General features: G+C 61.7%; 2 protein-coding genes across 2 annotated transcripts in view; both read left to right on the top strand.

Annotated features, from left to right (window-relative positions):
• Positions 1-17,908, top strand: part of NBEAL2 (neurobeachin-like 2) — an 18,328-nt gene extending 420 nt beyond the window's left edge. Inside the window, 49 exon segments of the mRNA XM_010563284.1 lie at positions 71-156; positions 653-938; positions 1,011-1,117; positions 1,339-1,422; positions 1,548-1,631; positions 1,770-1,868; positions 2,560-3,131; positions 3,223-3,355; positions 3,446-3,565; positions 3,649-3,982; positions 4,082-4,164; positions 4,270-4,362; positions 4,804-4,975; positions 5,513-5,646; positions 5,743-5,902; positions 5,977-6,079; positions 6,636-6,789; positions 6,932-7,090; positions 7,182-7,341; positions 7,520-7,605; positions 7,913-8,581; positions 8,660-8,838; positions 8,913-9,072; positions 10,293-10,430; positions 10,521-10,826; positions 11,042-11,191; positions 11,592-11,749; positions 11,831-11,955; positions 12,160-12,280; positions 12,367-12,524; positions 12,757-12,935; positions 12,938-13,090; positions 13,417-13,512; positions 13,545-13,669; positions 13,753-13,893; positions 13,979-14,109; positions 14,204-14,313; positions 14,425-14,542; positions 14,612-14,709; positions 14,801-14,917; positions 15,011-15,100; positions 15,219-15,328; positions 15,421-15,593; positions 15,868-15,962; positions 16,059-16,175; positions 16,256-16,417; positions 16,498-16,646; positions 16,745-16,880; positions 17,626-17,908. Coding sequence (XP_010561586.1) covers positions 71-156; positions 653-938; positions 1,011-1,117; positions 1,339-1,422; positions 1,548-1,631; positions 1,770-1,868; positions 2,560-3,131; positions 3,223-3,355; positions 3,446-3,565; positions 3,649-3,982; positions 4,082-4,164; positions 4,270-4,362; positions 4,804-4,975; positions 5,513-5,646; positions 5,743-5,902; positions 5,977-6,079; positions 6,636-6,789; positions 6,932-7,090; positions 7,182-7,341; positions 7,520-7,605; positions 7,913-8,581; positions 8,660-8,838; positions 8,913-9,072; positions 10,293-10,430; positions 10,521-10,826; positions 11,042-11,191; positions 11,592-11,749; positions 11,831-11,955; positions 12,160-12,280; positions 12,367-12,524; positions 12,757-12,935; positions 12,938-13,090; positions 13,417-13,512; positions 13,545-13,669; positions 13,753-13,893; positions 13,979-14,109; positions 14,204-14,313; positions 14,425-14,542; positions 14,612-14,709; positions 14,801-14,917; positions 15,011-15,100; positions 15,219-15,328; positions 15,421-15,593; positions 15,868-15,962; positions 16,059-16,175; positions 16,256-16,417; positions 16,498-16,646; positions 16,745-16,880; positions 17,626-17,730 — 7,778 coding nt within the window. The 3' untranslated portion in view covers positions 17,731-17,908.
• A 1,466-nt stretch (positions 17,909-19,374) lies between these two features.
• LOC104829182 (D-serine dehydratase-like) overlaps positions 19,375-20,582 on the top strand; it is a 4,017-nt gene continuing 2,809 nt past the window's right edge. The window contains exons 1-2 of the mRNA XM_010563295.1: positions 19,375-19,382; positions 20,356-20,514. Of these exons, the coding sequence (XP_010561597.1) occupies positions 19,375-19,382; positions 20,356-20,514 (167 nt within the window). The remainder of the gene's footprint in view (positions 19,383-20,355; positions 20,515-20,582) is intronic.

Consider the following 20,582-nt stretch of genomic DNA (forward strand, 5'->3'; position numbering starts at 1 on the left):
CCTTTTTTTTTTTTTTTTTTTTTTTCCTGCTTACTCACCAGAGTAAATCTTTCCCTCCTCATCCTTGCAGAGAGTTTCCAAGCCGGCGGGCAGCTCCCTGAAACACTCCAGCTCCGGCTTATCCATCTTTTCGGGGCCATCCTCTCCGGATCCAAGGTAGCATTGGGAAGCGGATGGGGAGGACTTGGGATCATCATCCAAATGATAAACCCCAAAGTTTTATTTATTCCAAGTGAGATAAATGCTGGAATTAAACCGCTTAATTTTCAGAAGCCTTTAAAAGTCATGTTTAAAATTCCAGCCCTAAATTCAGTGGCTTTACCTTAAAAAATATTAAATTAAAGAGGGGTTTGAGTTGAAGCTGCTGGTTCACCACCAGTTCGGCTCTGGGATGGCAGATGAGAACTTCCTGGCTGAATAAATTTGGGCAGAAATAGGTTTTAATTAGCCCAGTGCTTAAAAATCAGCATTTAATTAATAGCTCTGAAATGTGCTTTAAATTAGTTTGCACGCACCCCGGAGCAGGGTGCAGTGCGACGGGGGCAAAACCTGCAGCGCTGGCGACGTTGGGCTCAGCATTAATAGCTTAAATAAAGGATTTTATACCGCGATAGACGACATAAAGACCCATCTCCCCCCATCACCCCGACAGCCCAACGCGCTGCGGGCCATCACGCCGGCGGCGGTGGAGGTGCTGCTGGGGGTTCTGCAGCGGGGAGGCGGGGGGACCCCCCCGGTCCCCGGGTTGCTGGAGCTGGCGTTACGTGGTGTGGTGGCCGTGGTCCACGTGCTGCACGGCAGCAGTCCCGGCGCCGGCCCCGTGCCGTTGCGTGTCCTCCTGGATGGTTACTTCAGGGTGCTCAATTCGGACCTGCCCGTCGCTTCCTTGGCGCCGGAGGCGGCCGGCGGCCTCATCGCTCTCCGCGTGCTCATGCTGGGTAGGTGGTTGGGGACGGGGATGGGGACCGCGGGCGTGGGATGGGTGCTGAGCTATCTCCACCTCGTTGTAGATGCCATCCCAGCCATGCTGAGCTGTGAGGACCGGCCGGTCCTCCAAGCCATCTTTCTCAGCAACAACTGCTTCGAGCACATCATCCGGCTCCTCCAAAACAGCAAGGTACCAACGTGGCCGCGTTGGTGTCCCTCCCTGGTGACAACAGGGTTGGGCACCGGCATCTCCATCCTCACCCTTCCTGGCTCTAAACGATGCCGGGCCAGGTTGGCTGCACTGCAGCAGCATCCGTGGGATGGGGACCCTCCATAACCCCCTTCCCTCTTCCCCCCACCCCGTACCGGCTGCCGTTCGCCGGGGGCTGATGCCCACCCCATGTCCCACAGCTCTACCTCAGCAGCTCACGGGAGGTGGGTGAAGCCCAGGACGAGGTCCCCGTGCAGTCACCGGAGAAGGATGGGCTCCAGCAGGTATCACGTGGAGCCACCCCATAACCAAGCGGGGCCACCCCATAACCAAACCACCAAGCGTGGTGAGCTGTGTCTCCCATCAACCCCACGGCTCAGCAGACCCACCGCTTCCCATGCCCCCGTAGGTCTTCCACAGCAGCTCCGACGCCATCGCGGTCCATGCCATCGGGGTGCTCACCGCCATCATGCGCAACTCGCCCTCAGCCAAGGTGAGCAGCGGACCAGAGGCGGGGAGAACACCCCAAAAGCGGATGGGTTTGGGCATTTTCACCTTGCGAGGTGGGCTGGGGTGAAAGCGGCATGTGGTGGGGCTCAGCATGGGGTCCCACATGCTCGGGTGCTTGCAGGAGGTGTTCAAGGAACGCATCGGCTATGCCCACCTCTACGAGGTGTTGAGGAGCCAAGGCCAGCCCACCCAATGCCTGCTCCAGGAGCTCCTCAACATGGTGAGCATGCCCGCTTCTCCTCCACACCAAGCAAAGCCCTCGGTGCTGAAGGTTCATGGTGGATCTCGGCCCCCCCGCAGCCCCATTCCTTGCCCCCCAGTCCTCTCCACCCTGCTAGTTTCCCATCAGCTTCCTCCTTGAGGGGTCCTGGGACCATCTTTAGCTTGGAGTCATGCTCAGCTTCGAGTTTTGAGCCCTTTCTGATGTGGTACTGCTCGCTCTGGTACTGCTGGATGCAACAGGGTCTCCAAGGTGCTTAATGCATGGGGATCTCCGGCACGCTTGATGCACGGGGGTTTCCAAAATGCTTGATGAATGGGGCTCTCCAGGGCGCTTGATGCACAGCGGTCTCTGAAATGCTTGATGCATGGGAGTCTCCGAGACACTTGATGCACAAGGGTCTTCAAAATGCTTGATGCACAAGGGTCTCCAAGATTCTTGATGCATGGGGTCTCTAATATGCTTGATACACAGGGTCTCCAAAACTCTTGATGCGCAGGGTCTCCAAAACTCTTGATGCGCAGGGTCTCCAAAACTCTTGATGCGCAGGGTCTCCAAAACTCTTGACACGCAGGAGCCTCTGATATGCTTGATGCACAAAGTCTCTGCTGCCAGCCTAGGGTGGCCGGGGGAGGATCCGTCCCTCTCCACGGGGTCGGGGCTACACCAACCAGCTCTTGTGTTTCGGCAGGCAGTGGAGGGCGACCACAGCTCCTTCCCGGTGCGCCCCATCCGCAACGAGCAACCCCTGCTCATCCTGCTGGCCTGGCTGCCGGCGCTGGCGTGCCGGGAGCTGCAGATCTTCCTCTCGGGCTGGTTGCGGCGGCTCTGTGAAGCCTCCCTGCCCAGCCGCCTCACCTGCGTCAAGGCGGGCATGGTGGGGTGCCTGCTGGGTGCCCTGGCCACTGAGCCGGCACTGCCGGCTGCCTGCTCCGAAAATTTACTGGAGCTGCTGCGGGCGCTGGGCAGCCTCTCCATCCGCCCCGGGGAGCTGCGGCAGCTGCTGCGGCTGCTGCGGCACGAGCGGGGTCAGGGACCGCATCCCTACGTGGCGCCCGTCATCCGGGCGCTCTCGGGGATGGCGCGGGTCGAGGGACCCCCACGGGCACTGCAGTGCTTCGACCTGACACCCGGTATGGCGGGGATCATGGTGCCCACCGTCCAGAAGTGGCCTGGCAGCGCCTTCGCCTTCCATGCGTGGTTGTGCCTGAGCGAGGAGGAGCCCGAGCCACCAGCAAGGCCGAAGAGGAGGCAGCTCTATAGGTGATGCTCAATGAAGGGACTGGGGCGGGGGGCTGAGGTGAGAATGAGGAGGGGCAGCACCACCATCCCCACCACACTTCTCCACCACCAGCTTCTTCACGGCCGGTGGGACGGGCTTTGAGGCGTTCTTCACTGCTGGCGGTGTGTTGGTGGTGGCTGTCTGCACCAAGAAGGACTACATGACGGTGGCGTTGCCGGAGTTTGCTTTCAATGACTCTGCTTGGGTGAGCATCATCCCCATCCCTGTCCCCATCCCCACCAGGGGGGGCAACAAGGACACCAGGATGCCTGACGCCCTCTTTCTGTCTCCCCAGCACTGCGTTGACATCGTCCATGTCGCCGGCCGCCGGCCCTTCGGTCAGAACATCGTCAGCATCTACGCCGACGGGCACCTGCGGAAGACGGCGCAGCTCCGCTTCCCCTCCCTCCACGAGGTGGGGGACACCCCCGGCGCCCAGCCAGACCCTTCCCCGTGGCATGCGGCTGGGGGCTAAGCCCGATTCCTTCTCCCTTCCAGTCCTTCACCTCCTGCTGCATCGGCTCCGCGGGCCACCGGACTACCACCACCGCCCCCACCGCTGCCACCAGCCACCCGCTGGCATCCCATGGGCCTGAGCTGGTCTTCCCCCCGCACCCCACACTCGGCCGTTCCCAGTCCGTCCCCGCCGCCCTGGGTCCCCATGCTTGGACCCCCACTCAGCCCCCCACGGAGGGGGTGGTGGCCACCACAGCAGCCGGCAGCCAGGACACGGAGTGGGGTAGCCCTACGTCCCTGGAGGGTCACCTCGGCTCCGTGGCCATCTTCTGCGAGGCTCTGCAGCAAGCCCAGGTCAAGGCGCTCTTCTGTGCAGGTACGTCAGGGTGGGATGCAGGGGATGTCTGCAGGACTGCTGGTGGCAACCGGGGTCTCCTCCACCATGCCCCAGCTCACCCCAGTCTTATTCCACCAGGACCAAACGTCACATCACCGTTTACACTGGAAGGTGACATGGTGGAGCTCAGCAGCAAGCTCTTGCTGTACTACACCCCACAGGTGAGGAGAGCCACCCCCCTGGGGATTGGGACAGCACTGGTAGACCCTCTGCCATAAGTGACATCTCCAGGAGCATGAGGATGCTCCCATGGTGCTCTCTTCTAGGCCTGCAGGAACAACATCTGCCTGGACCTCTCTCCCAGCCACGGCTTGGACGGGAGGCTGACAGGGCACAAGGTGGTCAACTGGGATATCAAGGTATGCTGGGCGTCCTGGCCCATCTACCCCATGGCATGGAGGCAGCTGGGTCTCTCCTTGGGTATGAGGCCAGGGCAGGACCCCCACAGGATGTTGGATGGACCCTAGAGGGACTCTGCTACGTGGTACAGGGTCCACCAAGGACCTGCGTTGACCCATGGGTCCCCTAAGGACCTGTCTGCCCCATAGGTCCTCAACGTCCAGGGTGGGCACCGTGGGTGGTTCAGGGGAACAGGTGCTTTTTGGGGACCTGTTTTAGGTTTGTGCTGTAGGGTGGGTTTGGGCACACCCCGATCGTTGCTAGCCGCAGGGCCTGGCTCTCCCCTGCTTGGGCTGAGCCCATGAGCGAGCAGGATGGACCCCGGGTGCATGTGCAGCCTCTTCCTCTACGCTGCCGTTGCCGCGCAGCACCCAGCAAAGCCTCTCGCCTCTCTCTGGCAGGACGTGGTCAACTGCGTAGGTGGGATGGGCGTGCTGCTGCCCCTGCTCGAGCAAGTGGTGTCCAACAAGGAGGAGCCCGAGGATGAGCAGGAGACCAACGACCTGGTGGGGCCAGAGCTGACGTCCTCCAGGAATGCCCAGGGCATGCTCATCCCGCTGGGAAAGTCCTCAGGTGAGGACCTCGGGGGACGTGGAGCAGGAGCCTTGGGTGGCCGGAGGTAACCCCACTGCCTGGACCAGGCTGGTGTCTACCACGGGCAGGAGAGGTCTTGCCTGAGGCACCAAGAGTTATGGGGTAATGGAGAAACCGTTGGCGTCTTTTAATGGTGTTATGACCCAATTAGTCATAAAAAAGCAGTTCTGGGAAGACAAGGGTGGCTCCAGCCTGCTTACCTCGGGCTCGCCTTTGCCTGAGGTCTCTGATGTCTTATAGTAGGACTGGGTTCACGCGGGAGCCTTTTCCTGTGTAGGTGAAACAGGCTTTCTCCCGATACCCAGCTGCTTATTTCCAAGCTCAGAGCAAATGGAGGTTTCCACTCGCATAAATTTGGGGGAAATAGGAGAACAGGCTGAAAAGTTTGCAGAGAGAAGTTGGCGGTGGGGTCTCCAGGATGCCCTTTGCATCCAGAGGCAGGCAGCCCCGTAGGAAGGTGTTCGGGTGGGCACAGGGCTCACAGCTACCAGTGGGGCTCTGCCCTGTGCCTTGCAGAGAGCAGGCTGGAGAGGAACAGCGTGGCCGCCTTCCTGCTGCTGGTGAAGAACTTCATCCAGAACCACCCGGTGAACCAGGAGAGCCTGGTGCAGTGCCACGGGCCGGCCATCATCGGGGCACTGCTGCAGAAGGTGGGGGCTGCTACCAAAGGCTCCATCCCGCAGTCTTCAGGGACGTTCCCCAAGGAGGACGCCGGGGCTGCAAACCTTCCCTCTCACCCATGGCAGGTCTCCGGCTCGCTGCTGGACATGAGCACATTGATGGCCTCGCAGATCCTGATGGAGCAGGTAGCCTCTGAGGGCAGCGGGCTCCTGCTCCACCTCCTCTACCAACATCTCCTCTTCGATTTCCGTATCTGGAGCAACAGCGACTTTGCCGTCCGCTTAGGTGGGAACTGGGGGTGCTGGGGGTGTTTTCCATCCCAACCGGCCTCTATGGCTACTCACACCTTCTCCCTGCAGGTCACATCCAGTATCTGGCCAACGTCATCAAGGACCACAAGCAGCGCATCCGCAAGAAGTATGGGGTGCAGTATGTCCTCGACTCTATCCGGTCATACTACGGGTGAGCTGCTGCTTGTAGCCTGGACCCCCTAATGCTGATGTGGTGGTGGGCTTCACCCCATGGAGCTGCAGTTTGGGGTAGACACCCTTTGCTTGGGGCAATATCCCCCTTGCAAGCACCTCCTGGGAAAATCTCCCAGTCTGGGAGCATGGTGGTGGGTGCAGGACCTTCCCCTCCCCATGGCCATGCCCCATCCCCAAGCCTCCACCCACATCTGTGACCAGTCAGCCCCAAAATCCACCTCCAGCACCTCTCCAGCAGCACCTTGGATCATGGTGGTTTCTGCAACAAGCTGATCCACTGTTCTTGTCCGACCCGATGCGTTTCCACACGCCCGTGATATTGGGGCTGCTCACACCCTGCAGAGACCCAAATGCGTGGGGTGGACATTTCCCAGTGGGCAGGGCTGGCCAGAAGGGATGTCCACACTGGGCTGTCTTGGAGCTCCTCAGGCTTCATGGTGGGATTTGGGATCGTGCCAGTGGTGGGTGACAAGGGGCAAGAAGGTGGCTCTGCATGTCCCCAGAGGGAATGCCCATGCATGTCTGTCCATCAGCACCTCCAGGGAGAAGACCACGGCCACCGACGACATCAAGACAGTGCAGACGTCCCTCTTCAGCTTGGTGAAGGATTTCTTCTGCAGGAGCTTCTCCGGGGAGGAGATGCAGAGCTTGCTGAGCTACGTGGCCGGGGTGCAGGACGAGCAGCAGGTATGGCACCGAGCCACCCTGGTCCCCAAACACCTCAGTGTGCCAAGGGCTGGCCCGGCACTCGGCAGCACATGGGGAGAAGCTGCCGAGATCGCGGTGGGGCACATGGAGGGCAGTGGACAACCGGCCCCATGTCCTGCAGGTCTGTGGGGCGCTGGAGGTGATCCACAGCCTGCTGAAGGGCTCGCCTGCCCAGGAGCAGCTCTTCGCCTTTCTCTTTGAGCCGGGCCACGTGGAGGTCCTCTTCTCACTGCTAGTGCAGAAGAAGTTTTCGGATGAAGTGAGGGAGAGAGTCTTCAAGGTAAGGCGGGTCCCCAGCACTGACCTCTTGCCATCCCCAGCAGCCAGGGGCTTTGCCGTAGTGGAGCGGCCACCTCTCTCTGTCTCGCCAGGTCCTCTACAAGATGCTGAAGTACGAGAAGGTCCCTGAGCGCAGCAAGAACCGCTTGAAGCTGAAGGATATCGGGTACCAGGGGCTCATCACCTGCCTCAGTGACATCCCCAGCTCCATGCTGCTCTTCCGCTGCCTCTCAGAGCAGGTCCTCGGGGCAGGTACCACGTACCCTGCCAAAAGCAGGCTGGCCCTGGCCACCCATCCCGAACACATGCCATGGGGTCATCACTGGTGGCTTCCCACGAGGCTCAGCTGGTCTTGGGGCTGGGGGGCTTTGGTGGCTTTTGGGGACAGAAGGAGGTGTCCCACCACCATCCTGTCTCTCCTTGTCCGTAGACCCTCCCAACTACAAGGACCTGGTGGCCGTGGTTTACCTGTCCCACCGGGCTGAGCTGACCGTCCGGCTCGATATCTGCCGCAAGGTGAGCAGGGCCATGGATGCAAGGGGCTGTGACCGAGTTGTCGCCCCGGGGCTGAGCTCCCTGGGCACCCAGTCCTGCCTGAACGCAGGGGCCATGGGGATGGTGGTAACACCCCATGCACAGAGTTGCCAGCACATGGACGTGCCAACATGGAGGTGGTGCAGCCCCAGCATCCCATGATGGTTATGGAGGGTCTGGGGTGCTCAGGACCAAGCATCCTGCCCCTTGGAGGGGCCAAACCCCCCAGGAGCTCCTGCCAGGAGCTGGGGCAACATCATCGGGTCTCCCCCCTCGCTTTCCCTTGCAGCTCTTCCACTTGATCTACGCACAGCAGGACATGGTGAAGCAGCTGGCGAGGTTGGCTGGCTGGCAGGACACGCTCACCAAGCTCTACGTCAAGGAATCCTATGAGTCCCGCCAGCACAGCCTGAGCAATGGGGGCAACGGGGGCTGCCTGGAGCTCCTCTGCCTCTCTGACCCCTCCAGCAAGGAGGGGGTGAGCCCACCACCGGCTGAACTGCAGGAGCTGGACGTCTTCCTGCCGCTGGGCTACGAGGCCTCGGACCAGGAGCTCTCTGAAGGCTTCTCCGACCACTCCATCTCCCCAAGTGGCCGCACCAAGTCCTTCCACTCCTACAACTTCAAGTCTTTCGACTCCTCCGACCGAGCCAGCCGCTCGTCCTCCAACCCTGGTGATGGTCCTCCCTTTGATGGTGTCTACCACCCGCTCTCACCCTTCTCCACCTCACCCTTTGACCTGGGGCTCGACCTGGCCAGCACCAGCTCTATCGCCACGGCCGAGAGCGGTACGCAGACCCCTGCCAGTGGCCCTGGCACCCCCTCTCCCCTGGAAAGCTTCAAACCCTTCCCGGGACTGCGAGCACGCAAGAGCTCCAGCCTCTCAAACGTCCTGGATGAGAGCAGCTACCAGGACGCGCTGCCCAGTGACAACGTTTCCAACACCAGCAACCCCCAGGTGAGCCCCAGACCATCGTGCCCACCACCCTGGGCTACGCCGGACACCGGACCTCTCACCCTTCCTCTCTGTTGGCAGCAAACGCCCGAGGAGGAGCTGTGCAACCTCTTGACCAACATCGTCTTCTCGGTGACTTGGCGCGGAGTAGAAGGCTGGGACGACGCGGCGTGGAGGGAGCGTGGGCAGGTCTTCTCCGTCCTTACCAAGCTGGGGACAGCGTGCGAGCTGGTGCGGCCCCCCGATGAGATCAAGCGCAGGTGAGTCCTGCCCAGGTCTGGGTGGATGCGTCCCAAGGGAAGACCACCCTACTGAGATGCCTGCTCTCCCACAGCCTGCTGGAGATGATGCTGGAGTCGGCGCTGACGGACCTGAAGGAGTCAGGGCCGGCCGCCCTGCCCGGTCTCACCCACAATGCCCTCAAGCTGCTGCGGCTGCTCCAGGACTTCTTGTTCTCCGAGGGACACAACAACCAGGCCCTGTGGAGCGAGAAGGTGGATGGGCATGAGCAGGGGTTCCTGATACCAAACCCAAGCTCTGAACCCTAATGCTAACCCCTAACCCCTGATGTTAGCCCTAACCCTAAACCCTGCCCCTACCTGCAGCCTTGGAACCTAACCTTAGAAAATAACCTGTGTCTTAATCCTAAACCCTAACCCTAACCCATAACTGCTAAATCAAACCCTAACCCCTAAACCCAAACCTTAGCCCTAGCCGTATGCCCTTGCCATAAACCCCGACTCTAACCCTAAGCCTTTAACCCTAACCCTGCACCCTTGCTGTGAAGCCCAATCCTGTACCCTAGCCCTGACCCCTAATTCTAATCCTTAACCCCAATCCTACAAATTTACCATAAACCCAAATCCGATACTCTAATCCTATATGCTAAAATCTAACCCTAAACCCTAACCCCTAATCCTAAACTTTAACCTTAACCTTACACCCTTACCATAAATCCAACCCTCTATCCCTATACCCTAAGCCCTAACCCTAAACCATAACTCTAACTCATAACCTGTAAATCTAACCATACCTCCTAAATCCTAATCCTAAACCTTAATCCTACATCCTTGTTGTAAACCCCAACCCTTAACCCTAATCTTAATCCTTAACCCTACATCCTTACTGTAACCAAAACCCTAGCCTTAACTCATAATGTGTAATGTAACTGTACCTCCTAAATCCAAATCCGAAACCTTAACCCTAGGTCCTTGCCATAAACCTCAGCCCTAACCCCAATTCTATACACTACCCCTAACCCCAATCCTAACCCTTAACCCAAACCCTACACCCTTACTGTAAACTGAAATGCTAATCCTATACCCTGTGCCCTAACCTTAATTCATAAATCTAACTGTACTTCCTAAATCCTAATCCTAAACCTTAACCCTACATCCTTGCCATAAACCTCAACCCTAACCCCAAGCCTAACCCTTAACCCTAACCCTACACCCTTACCATAAACCCATACCTTACTCCCCAACCCATAACCGTCATGCCAAACCCTAACTAGTTTGTCATTAAAGTTATGAGTTGGGGCTCTACCCTACCCCGAAACCCTAATCCTAACCCCTACCCATAACCCAAACCCATGTCAAGCAAAACCAAGGGTGGCTGGGTGATGGGGACGCAGACCTGGTGGCTTTGCACCTGCCCAGCTGGAGAAGTGGAGGGTGCATGGCCAGGCGGGGGGCTCACTGTGCCCCCCCCCCAGATCTACGAGGGGGTGAGCAGTCTGCTGGACAAGCTGGGCGTCTGGTACCACCTGGCCAACGGCACCTCCGACCTCAAGGAGATGGCCCAGACGGGTCTACGCATCCTCGTGGGCTACATCATGCTGCAGGACCCCCAGGTGGGTCACCCTTTCCTGGGGCTCTGGGTGAGACCCCAGCCCTTGGGGCAGGGCTGGTGGCCCCATCTGACATCCCATGTACCCCCCCAGCTGCACTCGCTGGCGTATGTGAAGTTGCACAGCCTGTTGCAGACCGCCTCAGCCCCCAAAAAGGACGAGGCTTGCTACCTGCTGGGCAAGCTGGAGACCCCGCTGCGACGCTCACTGGACGCCAAGTCAGAGACCTTCTCCTGGCTGGTGCCCATCGTCCGTACGCTCATGGACCAGTGCTATGAGACCCTGCAGCTGCAGCTCTTCCTCCCCTCGTTGCCCCCCACCAACGGCAGCCCCACATTCTACGAGGACTTCCAGCTCTTCTGCACCACCCCGGAGTGGAGGGGCTTCATCGAGAAGCACGTGGGTGCCATGGGACGTGGGGTGGCATCGCTGATGGGGAACACCTTCCCAGGCTTAGAGATGGGCCCATACTGCAGTGGGGTGCCTAGGTCACCACCGGGTTGGGACAGCCTGCAAGGGTGACCTCCAGGGCAGGGATGCTCATAGCCTGGATGATGGTTGGTGGGTGCCAAGCCCTGCAAACACCTCCCCTTTCATCCCGGTTCTCTTGGTAGGTGCAGCCCACCATGGCCCAGTTTGAGATGGACACCTTTGCCAAGAGCCACGACCACATGTCCAATTTCTGGAACGCCTGCTACGATGCCATGATGAGCAGTTCCCAGCGGCGGGAGCAGGAGAAGGCGGCCAGCTGCAAGATGTTCCAGGTACTGCCTGCTCTTCACCCCGGGGATATCACCCTGGGGATATGCTCCTTGCTCTGGAGATGTCATCCCAGGGACATGCTCCTCACCCTGGGGACTTTAATCCTGGAGACATGCTCTTCAACCCAGGGATGTCATCCTGGGGACATGCTCCTTACCCTGGGGACATTGCTCCTCATCCTGAAGACATTATCCCAGGGATGTGCTCCTCATCCCAGGAACATTATCCCAGGGCTGTGCTCATCATCCTGGGGACATCATCCCAGGAATGTGCTCCTCACCCCAAGTATATCGTCCTGGAGATATTCTCCTTGTCCTGGGAATGTCACCCCATGGACCTGCTCCTCACTTTGGGGATGTCCCCAAGCCCTGCTTCCACTTCATTCTCCTGCTCCCTCGGCAGGAGCTGGTGCTGGAGCCGGCGGCGAAGCGCTCCAAGGCGGAAAACACCCGGCACGCCAATGTGCTGAAGCAAGCCACCAACCACCACAGCACCGTGCTGAAGCAGTGGCGGTCTCTGTGCCGCCTCCTCACCTCGCCCCGCTCCGCCTGGGCAGACCGGTGAGCCCCCTGCTTTGGTCCCCAGGGAGGGGTGGCACGGCTGGGGGTCCCCGGCGTGCCTCACACCCGCCTGCCCCCCAGGAACCCACCAGAGGTTCGCTGGAAGCTGTCGAGTGCCGAGACCTACTCCCGGATGAGGCTGAAGCTGGTGCCCAACTTGAATTTCGACCAACACTTGGAGGCCAGCGCCCTACGGGACAACTTGGGTGAGGCTGATGGGAGTGGGACACCCGGGAGTCCCTCCGTGCCATGGGCGAGGGGATGCCACCGGTTGGATGCACATGGTGGGGTTGAGCTGGGAGCCATCAGGGACCCCGTTGGGGTTGGGGGGTGGGATGGGGGCCCTTCGCAGGGCTTGTGCCCCAGCTGTGGGGGACCAGGGGAGCCTGCTGACCCCCTCCTTGTTTCAGGAGCCGACCACCTCCACAACCCTGCCGAGTCCCTCCCACTTGCCATGGCCAAGGAGGCCAAGGTCAGCGAGCTGGAGGATGACCAACTGGCCGAAGAGGACCTCCCAGTCCTGGACAACCAGTGAGTGTCCCCATCCCCTGCCATGGCGTTGGCTTGCCCAGGCTGGGGGTGTCACCGGGGTCTCCTCACCCTCCTGTGTCACCCAGGGCTGAGCCCAAGGAGCAGAACCAGCGGGAGAAGCTGGTGGTCTCAGAGGACTGCGAGCTCATCACGACGGTGGCCGTCGTCCCCGGCCGCCTGGAGGTGACGACCCAGCACGTCTACTTCTATGACGGCAGCAGCGAGAAGGAGGAGACGGAGGGAGGTAACGACGTGTGCTCCTCAGGGGGTCCCTGCAGCAAGGCGGGGTGAGGAACCCCCCCACCCATCCCATCCCATCTCCCCCAGAAGCCCATCATGCCGGGTGCTGGTTGTTTTGGGGGTGGGGTCCTCCGAGCCCCAGGGTGACGCTGACCTCCATCCCTGCCTCGGGAATGGGGGTCCGGGTGGATGGTGACACCCACGGGGCTCTGTGCCTGCCCCCCCCATCTCGGCAGGGATCGGCTACGACTTCAAGCGCCCCTTGTCCCACCTGCGCGAGGTCCACCTGCGCCGCTACAACCTGCGCCGCTCCGCGCTCGAGCTCTTTTTCATCGACCAGGCCAACTATTTCCTCAACTTCAAAAAAAAGGTGGTGGCACCCTTCCCCCCCACCAAACCCCTCCCAGGGCCACGGTACTGCCCAGGCTCCAGCCACTCCACGTCCTCCCCCCATCCCCCCAGGTGAGGAACAAGGTGTACTCCTGCATCCTTGGCCTGCGTCCCCCCAACCAGATCTACTTTGGCAGCCGGTCGCCCCAGGAACTACTGAAAGCCTCGGGGCTCACCCAGGTAGATGGCAAAAGGGGGAGTGGACCAGCATGGGATGGGGATGCCCATGGGACCGGGGGTGGCCACGGGTTGGAGATGGCAGTGGGACTAGGGATGGCCATGGGACTGGGGTGGTCATGGGTTGGAGATGGCCATGGGACGAGAGATGGCTATGGGGTGGGGGATGGCTATGGGACCAGGGATGGCCACGGAATGGGGATAGCTGTGGGACCAGGGACAGCCGTGGGACCAGGGATGGCCATGGGACAGGCACAGCCTTGGGGTGGGGTGTCTGCCCCATCTCCTTCCCCCCCCAGCTGATGTCAACCACCCTCCCTTCGCTCCAGAAATGGGTCCTGCGGGAGATCTCCAACTTCGAGTATCTCATGCAGCTGAATACGATCGCGGGGCGCACCTACAACGACCTCTCCCAGTACCCTGTGGTGAGCCCCATGCCCCCCCCACCCCCACCCAGTTCCCCTGGATCCTGCGGGATTATGTCTCAGAGACCCTCGACCTCACCAACCCGGACGTCTTTCGGGACCTGTCGAAGCCCATCGGGGTGGCCAACGAGCGGCACGCCCGGGACGTGAAGGAGAAGTGAGTACCCCTAAAATGTGGGACGGGGGATGCGGGGAGCACCTGGCTGGCTCCCGGTGGACCCCCCGCCACCTCGTCCCCAGGTACGAGAGCTTCGAGGACCCCACGGGCACTGTGGACAAGTTCCACTACGGCACACACTACTCCAACGCGGCGGGCGTCATGCACTACCTGATCCGCACTGAGCCCTTCACCACCCTCCACATCCAGCTGCAGAGCGGCAGGTGGGCACCCAGTGGGTGAACCCCAGGGAGGGGACATCAAGGTGGGGGGATGAGTGGGCTCCAACCAGGTGTCCTCTGCCACCAGGTTTGACTGCTCGGACCGGCAGTTCCACTCAGTGCCGGCGGCATGGCAAGCCCGCATGGAGAACCCCGTGGACGTCAAGGAGCTCATCCCTGAGTTCTTCTACTTCCCTGAGTTCCTGGAGAACCAGAACGGTAAGGGGCACCCATCATCCCCACCATGGGGACAGCACCCACGGGAGCACGGCGGGGGGCGGTGTCCTTCACCCCCTGCCTGCTCTGCCTGCAGGCTTCGACCTGGGCTGCCTGCAGCTCTCCAACGAGAAGGTGGGCGACGTGGTGCTGCCCCGGTGGGCACGCTCCCGCGAGGACTTCATCTACCAGCACCGCAAAGCCCTGGTGAGATGGTGGAACTCACCCCAACCCCTCCTCTACTCCCACCCCTGGTGGGGTTGTTACAGGGGGGTGGTGGGCATTCCTGGCCCACCCTGATGCCCCATCCTTGGACAGGAGTCAGAGTATGTCTCAGCCCACCTCCACGAGTGGATCGACCTCATTTTTGGGTACAAGCAACGGGGCCCGGCCGCCGTGGAGGCCCTCAATGTCTTCTACTACTGCACCTATGAGGGTGAGCCGTGGGGCAGGGAAGTCGGGGGGTGCCTGCCAGGTGGCCCCCCATGACCATCCCCATCCCCAGGGGCCGTGGACCTGGACGCCATTGCCGATGAGACGCAGAGGAAGGCTCTGGAGGGCATCATCAGCAACTTTGGGCAGACACCCTGCCAGCTGCTCAAGGTAGCTTTTACCCCCACCCCCAAAAAATAGCCCCTTTTGGGGGGGGCACCCCCCTTCTCATGGGTTCCCTCGGCCCCCCCCCCACCTCCAGGAACCTCATCCTGCCCGGCTGTCAGCAGAGAGCGCTGCCCGGAGGCTGGCCCGCCTCGACACCCGGTCGCCCAACGTCTTCGAGAACCTGGACCAGCTCAAGTCTTTCTTTGTGGAGGTGAGGACAACCCCGGGAGGGGGGTCCCTGGCCAGGACTGGGGGGTTTTGGTGGTGGCCAGGAGGGTGCCCACTGGTTGCTGTCTCCCCACAGGGCATCAGCGATGGGGTGGCCCTGGTGCAAGCCGTGGTCCCCAAGAACCAGGCGCACTCCTTCATCACTCAGGGATCACCCGACGTCCTGGTGAGCGCAGGGAAACTGAGGCATGGGTGCATGCTGCTAGCCCAGGGGGACCGGGACCAAACCCCAGGAGGACTTCAGTGGTGGGAGCTCTGTCACCTCCATCTCCATCTCTGTCCAGGTCACCGTGAGTGCCAATGGCTTGTTGGGGACCCATAACTGGTTACCCTACGACAAGAACATCTCCAACTACTTCAGCTTCACCAAAGACCCCACCGTCTCCAACGCAAAGTGAGTCGGGCACGTGGTCCCCAGGGATGGTCCCCGGAGGTGCCACCAGCCCACCCACGGCTCTCCCACCGTCCCGTGTCCTTCCCCACCAGGACCCAGCGCTTCCTGCAGGGCCCCTTCGCCCCCGGCGCAGACCTCTGCTCCCGCACGCTGGCCGTGTCTCCCGATGGGAAGCTGCTCTTCAGTGGGGGACATTGGGACAACAGCCTCCGCGTCACCTTGCTGGCCAAAGGGAAGGTCGTTGGGCACATCACCCGGCACATAGGTACATCCTCCTCCGACGATGAAGGTCCGATGGTGCCCCAGTGGGTTTGTAAGGGCCATGGGGGGAGGCAGGGGACACGTGAGCGGGCAGGGGACATCTCCCAGTGTCTCCCATCTTCTGGGGACAGTCCAGGCTCCATCTCAGAGCCGTAGTGGGGTTGGGTTAGCAGCATCTCCACACTCCAAAACGCATCTTGGCGCCGTCCCACGGGGTCGGGGTGCCGAGCGTGGTGGGATGGGACCAGCACTTCACGGTGTCCCTCTGGGTGTCACAGACATTGTCACCTGCCTGGCGCTTGACCTCTGCGGCATCTACCTCATTTCTGGGTCCCGGGACACCACCTGCATGGTGTGGCAGGTCCTACAGCAGGTAGGAGGTTGACCCTTACCCCACGCTCCAGCCAGAGGGGAGCTCACGGTGGGCACTGCCACTAGGTCACTGAGGTCCCCATGTCCCCAACACCAGGGTGGGTTTTCCAGCGGCTTGGCTCCCAAACCCATCCAGGTCCTGTACGGCCACGACGCTGAGGTGACGTGCGTGGCCATCAGCACCGAGCTGGACATGGCGGTCTCGGGCTCCAAGGTGAGCAAGCTGGGGTGGTGGGGTGGGCGGCGGGGTGGGAAGTGCCACCATCATCGCCTTGTGTCCCCTTCCTCCTGTAGGATGGCACCATCATCATCCACACCATCCGCCGGGGTCTCTTCATTCGGTCCCTGCGGCCGCCTGGCGAGACCTCACCACCCGCCGTCCTCTCCCACCTGGCCGTGGGGCCGGAGGGGCAGGTGGTCGCCCAAACCGCTGTGGGTCAACGAGCCTGCTTGAAGGTATGGCCGGGTGTCCCCGTGTCCTCCCCCTCGTCACCATCAGCGCGTGTGTTCCCCCCCGTCTTCGCTCTGTCTTTCAGGACAGGTTTGCGCTGCACCTCTACTCGGTGAACGGGAAGCACCTCTCCTCCGTCCCGCTGGACGAGGAGGTGACGGCCATGTGTCTGACGGAGGAGTTTGTGGTGCTGGGAACCATGCAGTGCGGGCTGGAGATCCGTGACCTCCAGAGGTGAGGGCTACCACCCACCTTGTCCCACCCCAACCACCCCCTTGGGGTGCCCTAGGGGGGGCTCAAGGGGTCCCATCCCACCACTCGTCTTCTCACAGCCTCAGGGCGGCTGTGCCCCCCGTGCCCATGCGGGTGCCCATCCACAGCGTGTCCGTCACCAAGGAGAAGAGTCACATCTTGGTGGGGTTGGAGGATGGCAAGCTCATCGTGGTGGGAGCCGGGCAGCCTGCTGAGGTGAGCGTGGATCCCCACCCCAGGCGGTGATGTGTGGCTGGGCGGGGTCATGCCTCGGTGTCCACTGGGTGCTGCTGGGCTTGGGGACCTCTGCTTGTCCTCCTTGGTCTCCAGAGCAATGGGACAGGGGTGGCATGGGGTGGCACGGGGGAGATATTGGGAAGGAGATATGGGAAAGGGTGGAGGTGGGGATGGAGGAGATGGAAGGGATGGAGATGGGGATGGAGATGGATGGGGAGGAGGAGATGGAGATGGAGGTGGATGGGGAGGAGGAGATGGAGATGGAGGTGGAGATGGAGGTGGATGGGGAGGAGGAGATGGGGAAAAGGAAAGGGATGAGGAGATGGGGAAGGGGATGAGGAGATGGAGATAGGGAAGGGGGTGGTGGGTGAATGGCAATGAAGAAGGGGTTGGGAAAGAGTTGGGGGTGCGGATGGGGAAGGGGATGGGAGAGGGGATGGAGATAAGGATTTGGAAGGGGAAGGGGATGAGTGTGGATGGAGCAAAGGATGGGGTTTGGAAGGGGTTGTGTGATGGGGAAGGGGCTGGGGGTGATGGATGTTTGGAAGAGGATCAGGTGGAGAAGGGGATGAGGGCGGGGATTTGGAAGGGAATGGGGATGGAGAAGTTGATGAGAATGGGGATGCATAAAGAGAATTGGGATTCAGAAGTGAATGTGGAAGGCGGGGAAGGGGCCAGGGACATCGGGTGGGTGCTCATCCCCCTGCCCCCCCCCCGCCCCCAGGTGCGGCCGGGCCAGTTCCACCGGCGGCTGTGGCGTTCCACGCGGCGCATCTCCCAGGTCTCAGCTGGCGAGACGGAGTACAACCCCGCCGAGGGCAAGTCCTAGGCTGGCACCCACCACCCACCCAGGGTGCCCCGTGGGCCCCCCCACTCTGCCCGGCACAGAGAGAAGGGGGGACCCCTGCGCCCCACAAAGCCCGGGGGGGGTCGGAGAGCCCCGTGCTGCCTGCTCAGCCCATTGCCCGTGGCCTTATCCAGCCCCCGGTGGGGTGGGGGGCACAGAATTGCCACACACACACCACCACACCCCCCCCACCAAATTTTAGGGGGACGCGTCCCCCCTTCCCACGGAGGGACGGGCGCAAGGAGGAGGCGGGGGACCCCTCGCTGGGAAGGGGGGTGCCACGTCCATTGCCCCCCCCACACACTCTGCCATACCCGCTGGCCAGGAGCCGGCCGGTGTGTGTGTGTGTCCCACTTTTTTTTTTTTTTTCTATCCATTTTTAGATCTTTTACAGAAAAAAAAAAAAGAAAAAATTAATATATCTATGGGAAATAAATGTGTGCAAGGCCCTTGTCTGCTCTGCGCCAGTTGGGGGGGGAGGTGACACCCCCTCTCCCGTGTCCCCCCCCTCTCCAGTCTGTGTGTGTCCCCCCCTTTCTGTCTGCCCTACATAGCAGGGCCGTCCCAGTACAGGCTCTGCTCCGGGCTGGGGGCCAGCGGGGCCCCCCCGGCAGCGAGACACGGCCAGCCTGGGACATGGGACACACGTGTCACGAATGCGGGGCCGGGGGGGGTGTCTCAGCAGCTGTGTCTTTGTGTGTCATGAGCGTGGGGGGTCTCAGCAGCCTTGTTGCCACATGTCATGAGCGTGGGGGGTCTCAGCAGCCACGTACCCACGTGTTACGAGCATGGAGGTGGGGGGGTCTCAGCAACAATACAACCATGTGGCATGAGCATGGAGGTCTCGGCGGCCGTGCACCCACGCGTCACGAGCCACGGGGGGGGGGTCTCAGTGGTTGTCTACCCACGTGTCACGAGCGTGAGGGTCTCGGCAGATGTATACCCATGTGTCATGGGCACAAGGGGGAGGGGGGTCTCAGTAGCCGTGTACTCACATCTCATGAGGGTGGGACGGCTCAGGAGCTGTGCACCCGTGTCACGAGCGTCGGGTGGTCTCAGCAGCAGTGTGCCCACACGTCACAAGCGTGGGGGGTCTCAGCAGCCGTGCACCCCCCCCCGCCCCGTGTCACAAACTCGGGGCAGCTGGGCTCTCATCGGCCGTGTACGCACGTGTCACGAGCACGTGCGGCCTCAGCCCTCAGCAACCCTGTGCCCACGTGTCCTGAACGTGCCAGGTCTCAGCAGCCACGCACCCGTGTGTCACCAGCATGGCGTTGGGGGGGGGGTGGTGTGTGTCTCAGCATCCCCCATCCACACATAGCATGAGCACGCAAGGTCTCAGCCCTCCTTCCTTGTCCCTCCACGGGCACGGGGCTCCAAAGCTGGCCATCGTTCCCGGGGAGCTGGCAGTCTGTCCCGGGGAGGCCGAGCGTCCCCGGCCGTGGTGTCCGTGTCCTCCCTTGCTCCTGCCACCCCCGGGGAGGCCCCACGGCCGGCAGTGACCTCTGTCCCCAGCCGAGGCTGGCTGCGGGTGCCCACGGCATCACGTGGAACGGGCACAACCGGAGCCACCAGAGAGCCGAGCCGGGAAGAGCTGTAGAGACGGACGGAGGGATGGACGGACGGATGGACAGGTGGGTGGGGGGGGAAGGCTGGGTGCTCGGGCTGCCACCGGGAATTTCGCCCTGGACAGCCTTGCAGTGGCCATCCCGGGTGGGGCGGGGGGAAACCGAGGTCCCGCTGCCGGAGACCCTGGGTGTCCCCGTCCCACCTGAGGCTGGACGGGGGTGTCCCCTGTCCCCACGTCCTGGGCCCAGGGCTCCCAGTTTCCAGTGTCCCTGTCCCAAGAATCCCTGTCCCAGGAGTCCCTGTTCCTGGTGTGTGTGTCCCTACCCCAGGTGTCCCAGGTTTCCCATTCCCATAGATCCCAGTCCCAGCTTTCCCATTCCCATAGATCCTAGTCCTAAGTGTCCCTGTCCCATATATTCCAGTCCCAGGTGTCCCTGTCCCATATATCCCAGTGCCATATGTCCCTTTCCCAAGTGTCCAGTCCCAGGTGACCCAGTCCCATATGTCCCAGTCCCAGGTGACCCACAGGTCCCTATCCCAGGTGCCTCAGTCCCAGATGTCCCAGTCCGAGGTGACCCAGTCCCATATGTCCCTGTTCCCAGGTTTCCCAGTCCCACTTGTCCCTGTTCCCAGTGTCCCAGTCTTAGGTGACCCAGGTGTCCCACTCCCCAGTTTCCCAGTCCCAGTATTCACCTGAGACTGAGGGACAGCCCTCCTGGGTTTGTGCCCAGTTGGGGGGGACCCCCCCTGAGCTGCCCCAGCACCGTCCTCACCCAAACCACCCCTCGGTGCCAGGTCTCATTGGGGGGGGCTCAGCCCACCAGCCCCCAGCCCCCACCCAGGGAGCAGGGACCCACGCCAGCCCACAGGGGTGGGTGCACGTTATTTTGGGGGGGGGACCATGGTAGGTACAGGTTTGGGGGGTACGGTGGGTGCATGGTGGGTGCAGGTTTGGGTGCATGCCTGGGTATGGGGCTGGGTGCAGGTTTGGGGGTGGAGGGCAGGTGTCCCCCTCCGCTCCCTGCCCCCTCCCCGCAGCAGCAGCAGCGTGTGGCTGGGAGCCCCCCTGGAGAAGTTGCCCACCCCGGCGCTGACCCTGGACCAGGCGACGGTGCGGCGTAACGCGGAGTGCATGCGGGAGCGCTGCCGGGCCCTCGGCCTCCGCCTGCGCCCCCATGTCAAAACCCACAAGACGCTGTGAGTGTGACCCCAGAATCCCCAGCATCCCCCCCAGAATCCTTCCAGCATCCCCCCAGCAGCCCCCC

This window comes from Haliaeetus leucocephalus, unplaced genomic scaffold (genome assembly GCF_000737465.1).
Source record: "Haliaeetus leucocephalus isolate CR32 unplaced genomic scaffold, Haliaeetus_leucocephalus-4.0 Scaffold0, whole genome shotgun sequence".
NCBI classification, from domain to species: domain Eukaryota; kingdom Metazoa; phylum Chordata; class Aves; order Accipitriformes; family Accipitridae; genus Haliaeetus; species Haliaeetus leucocephalus.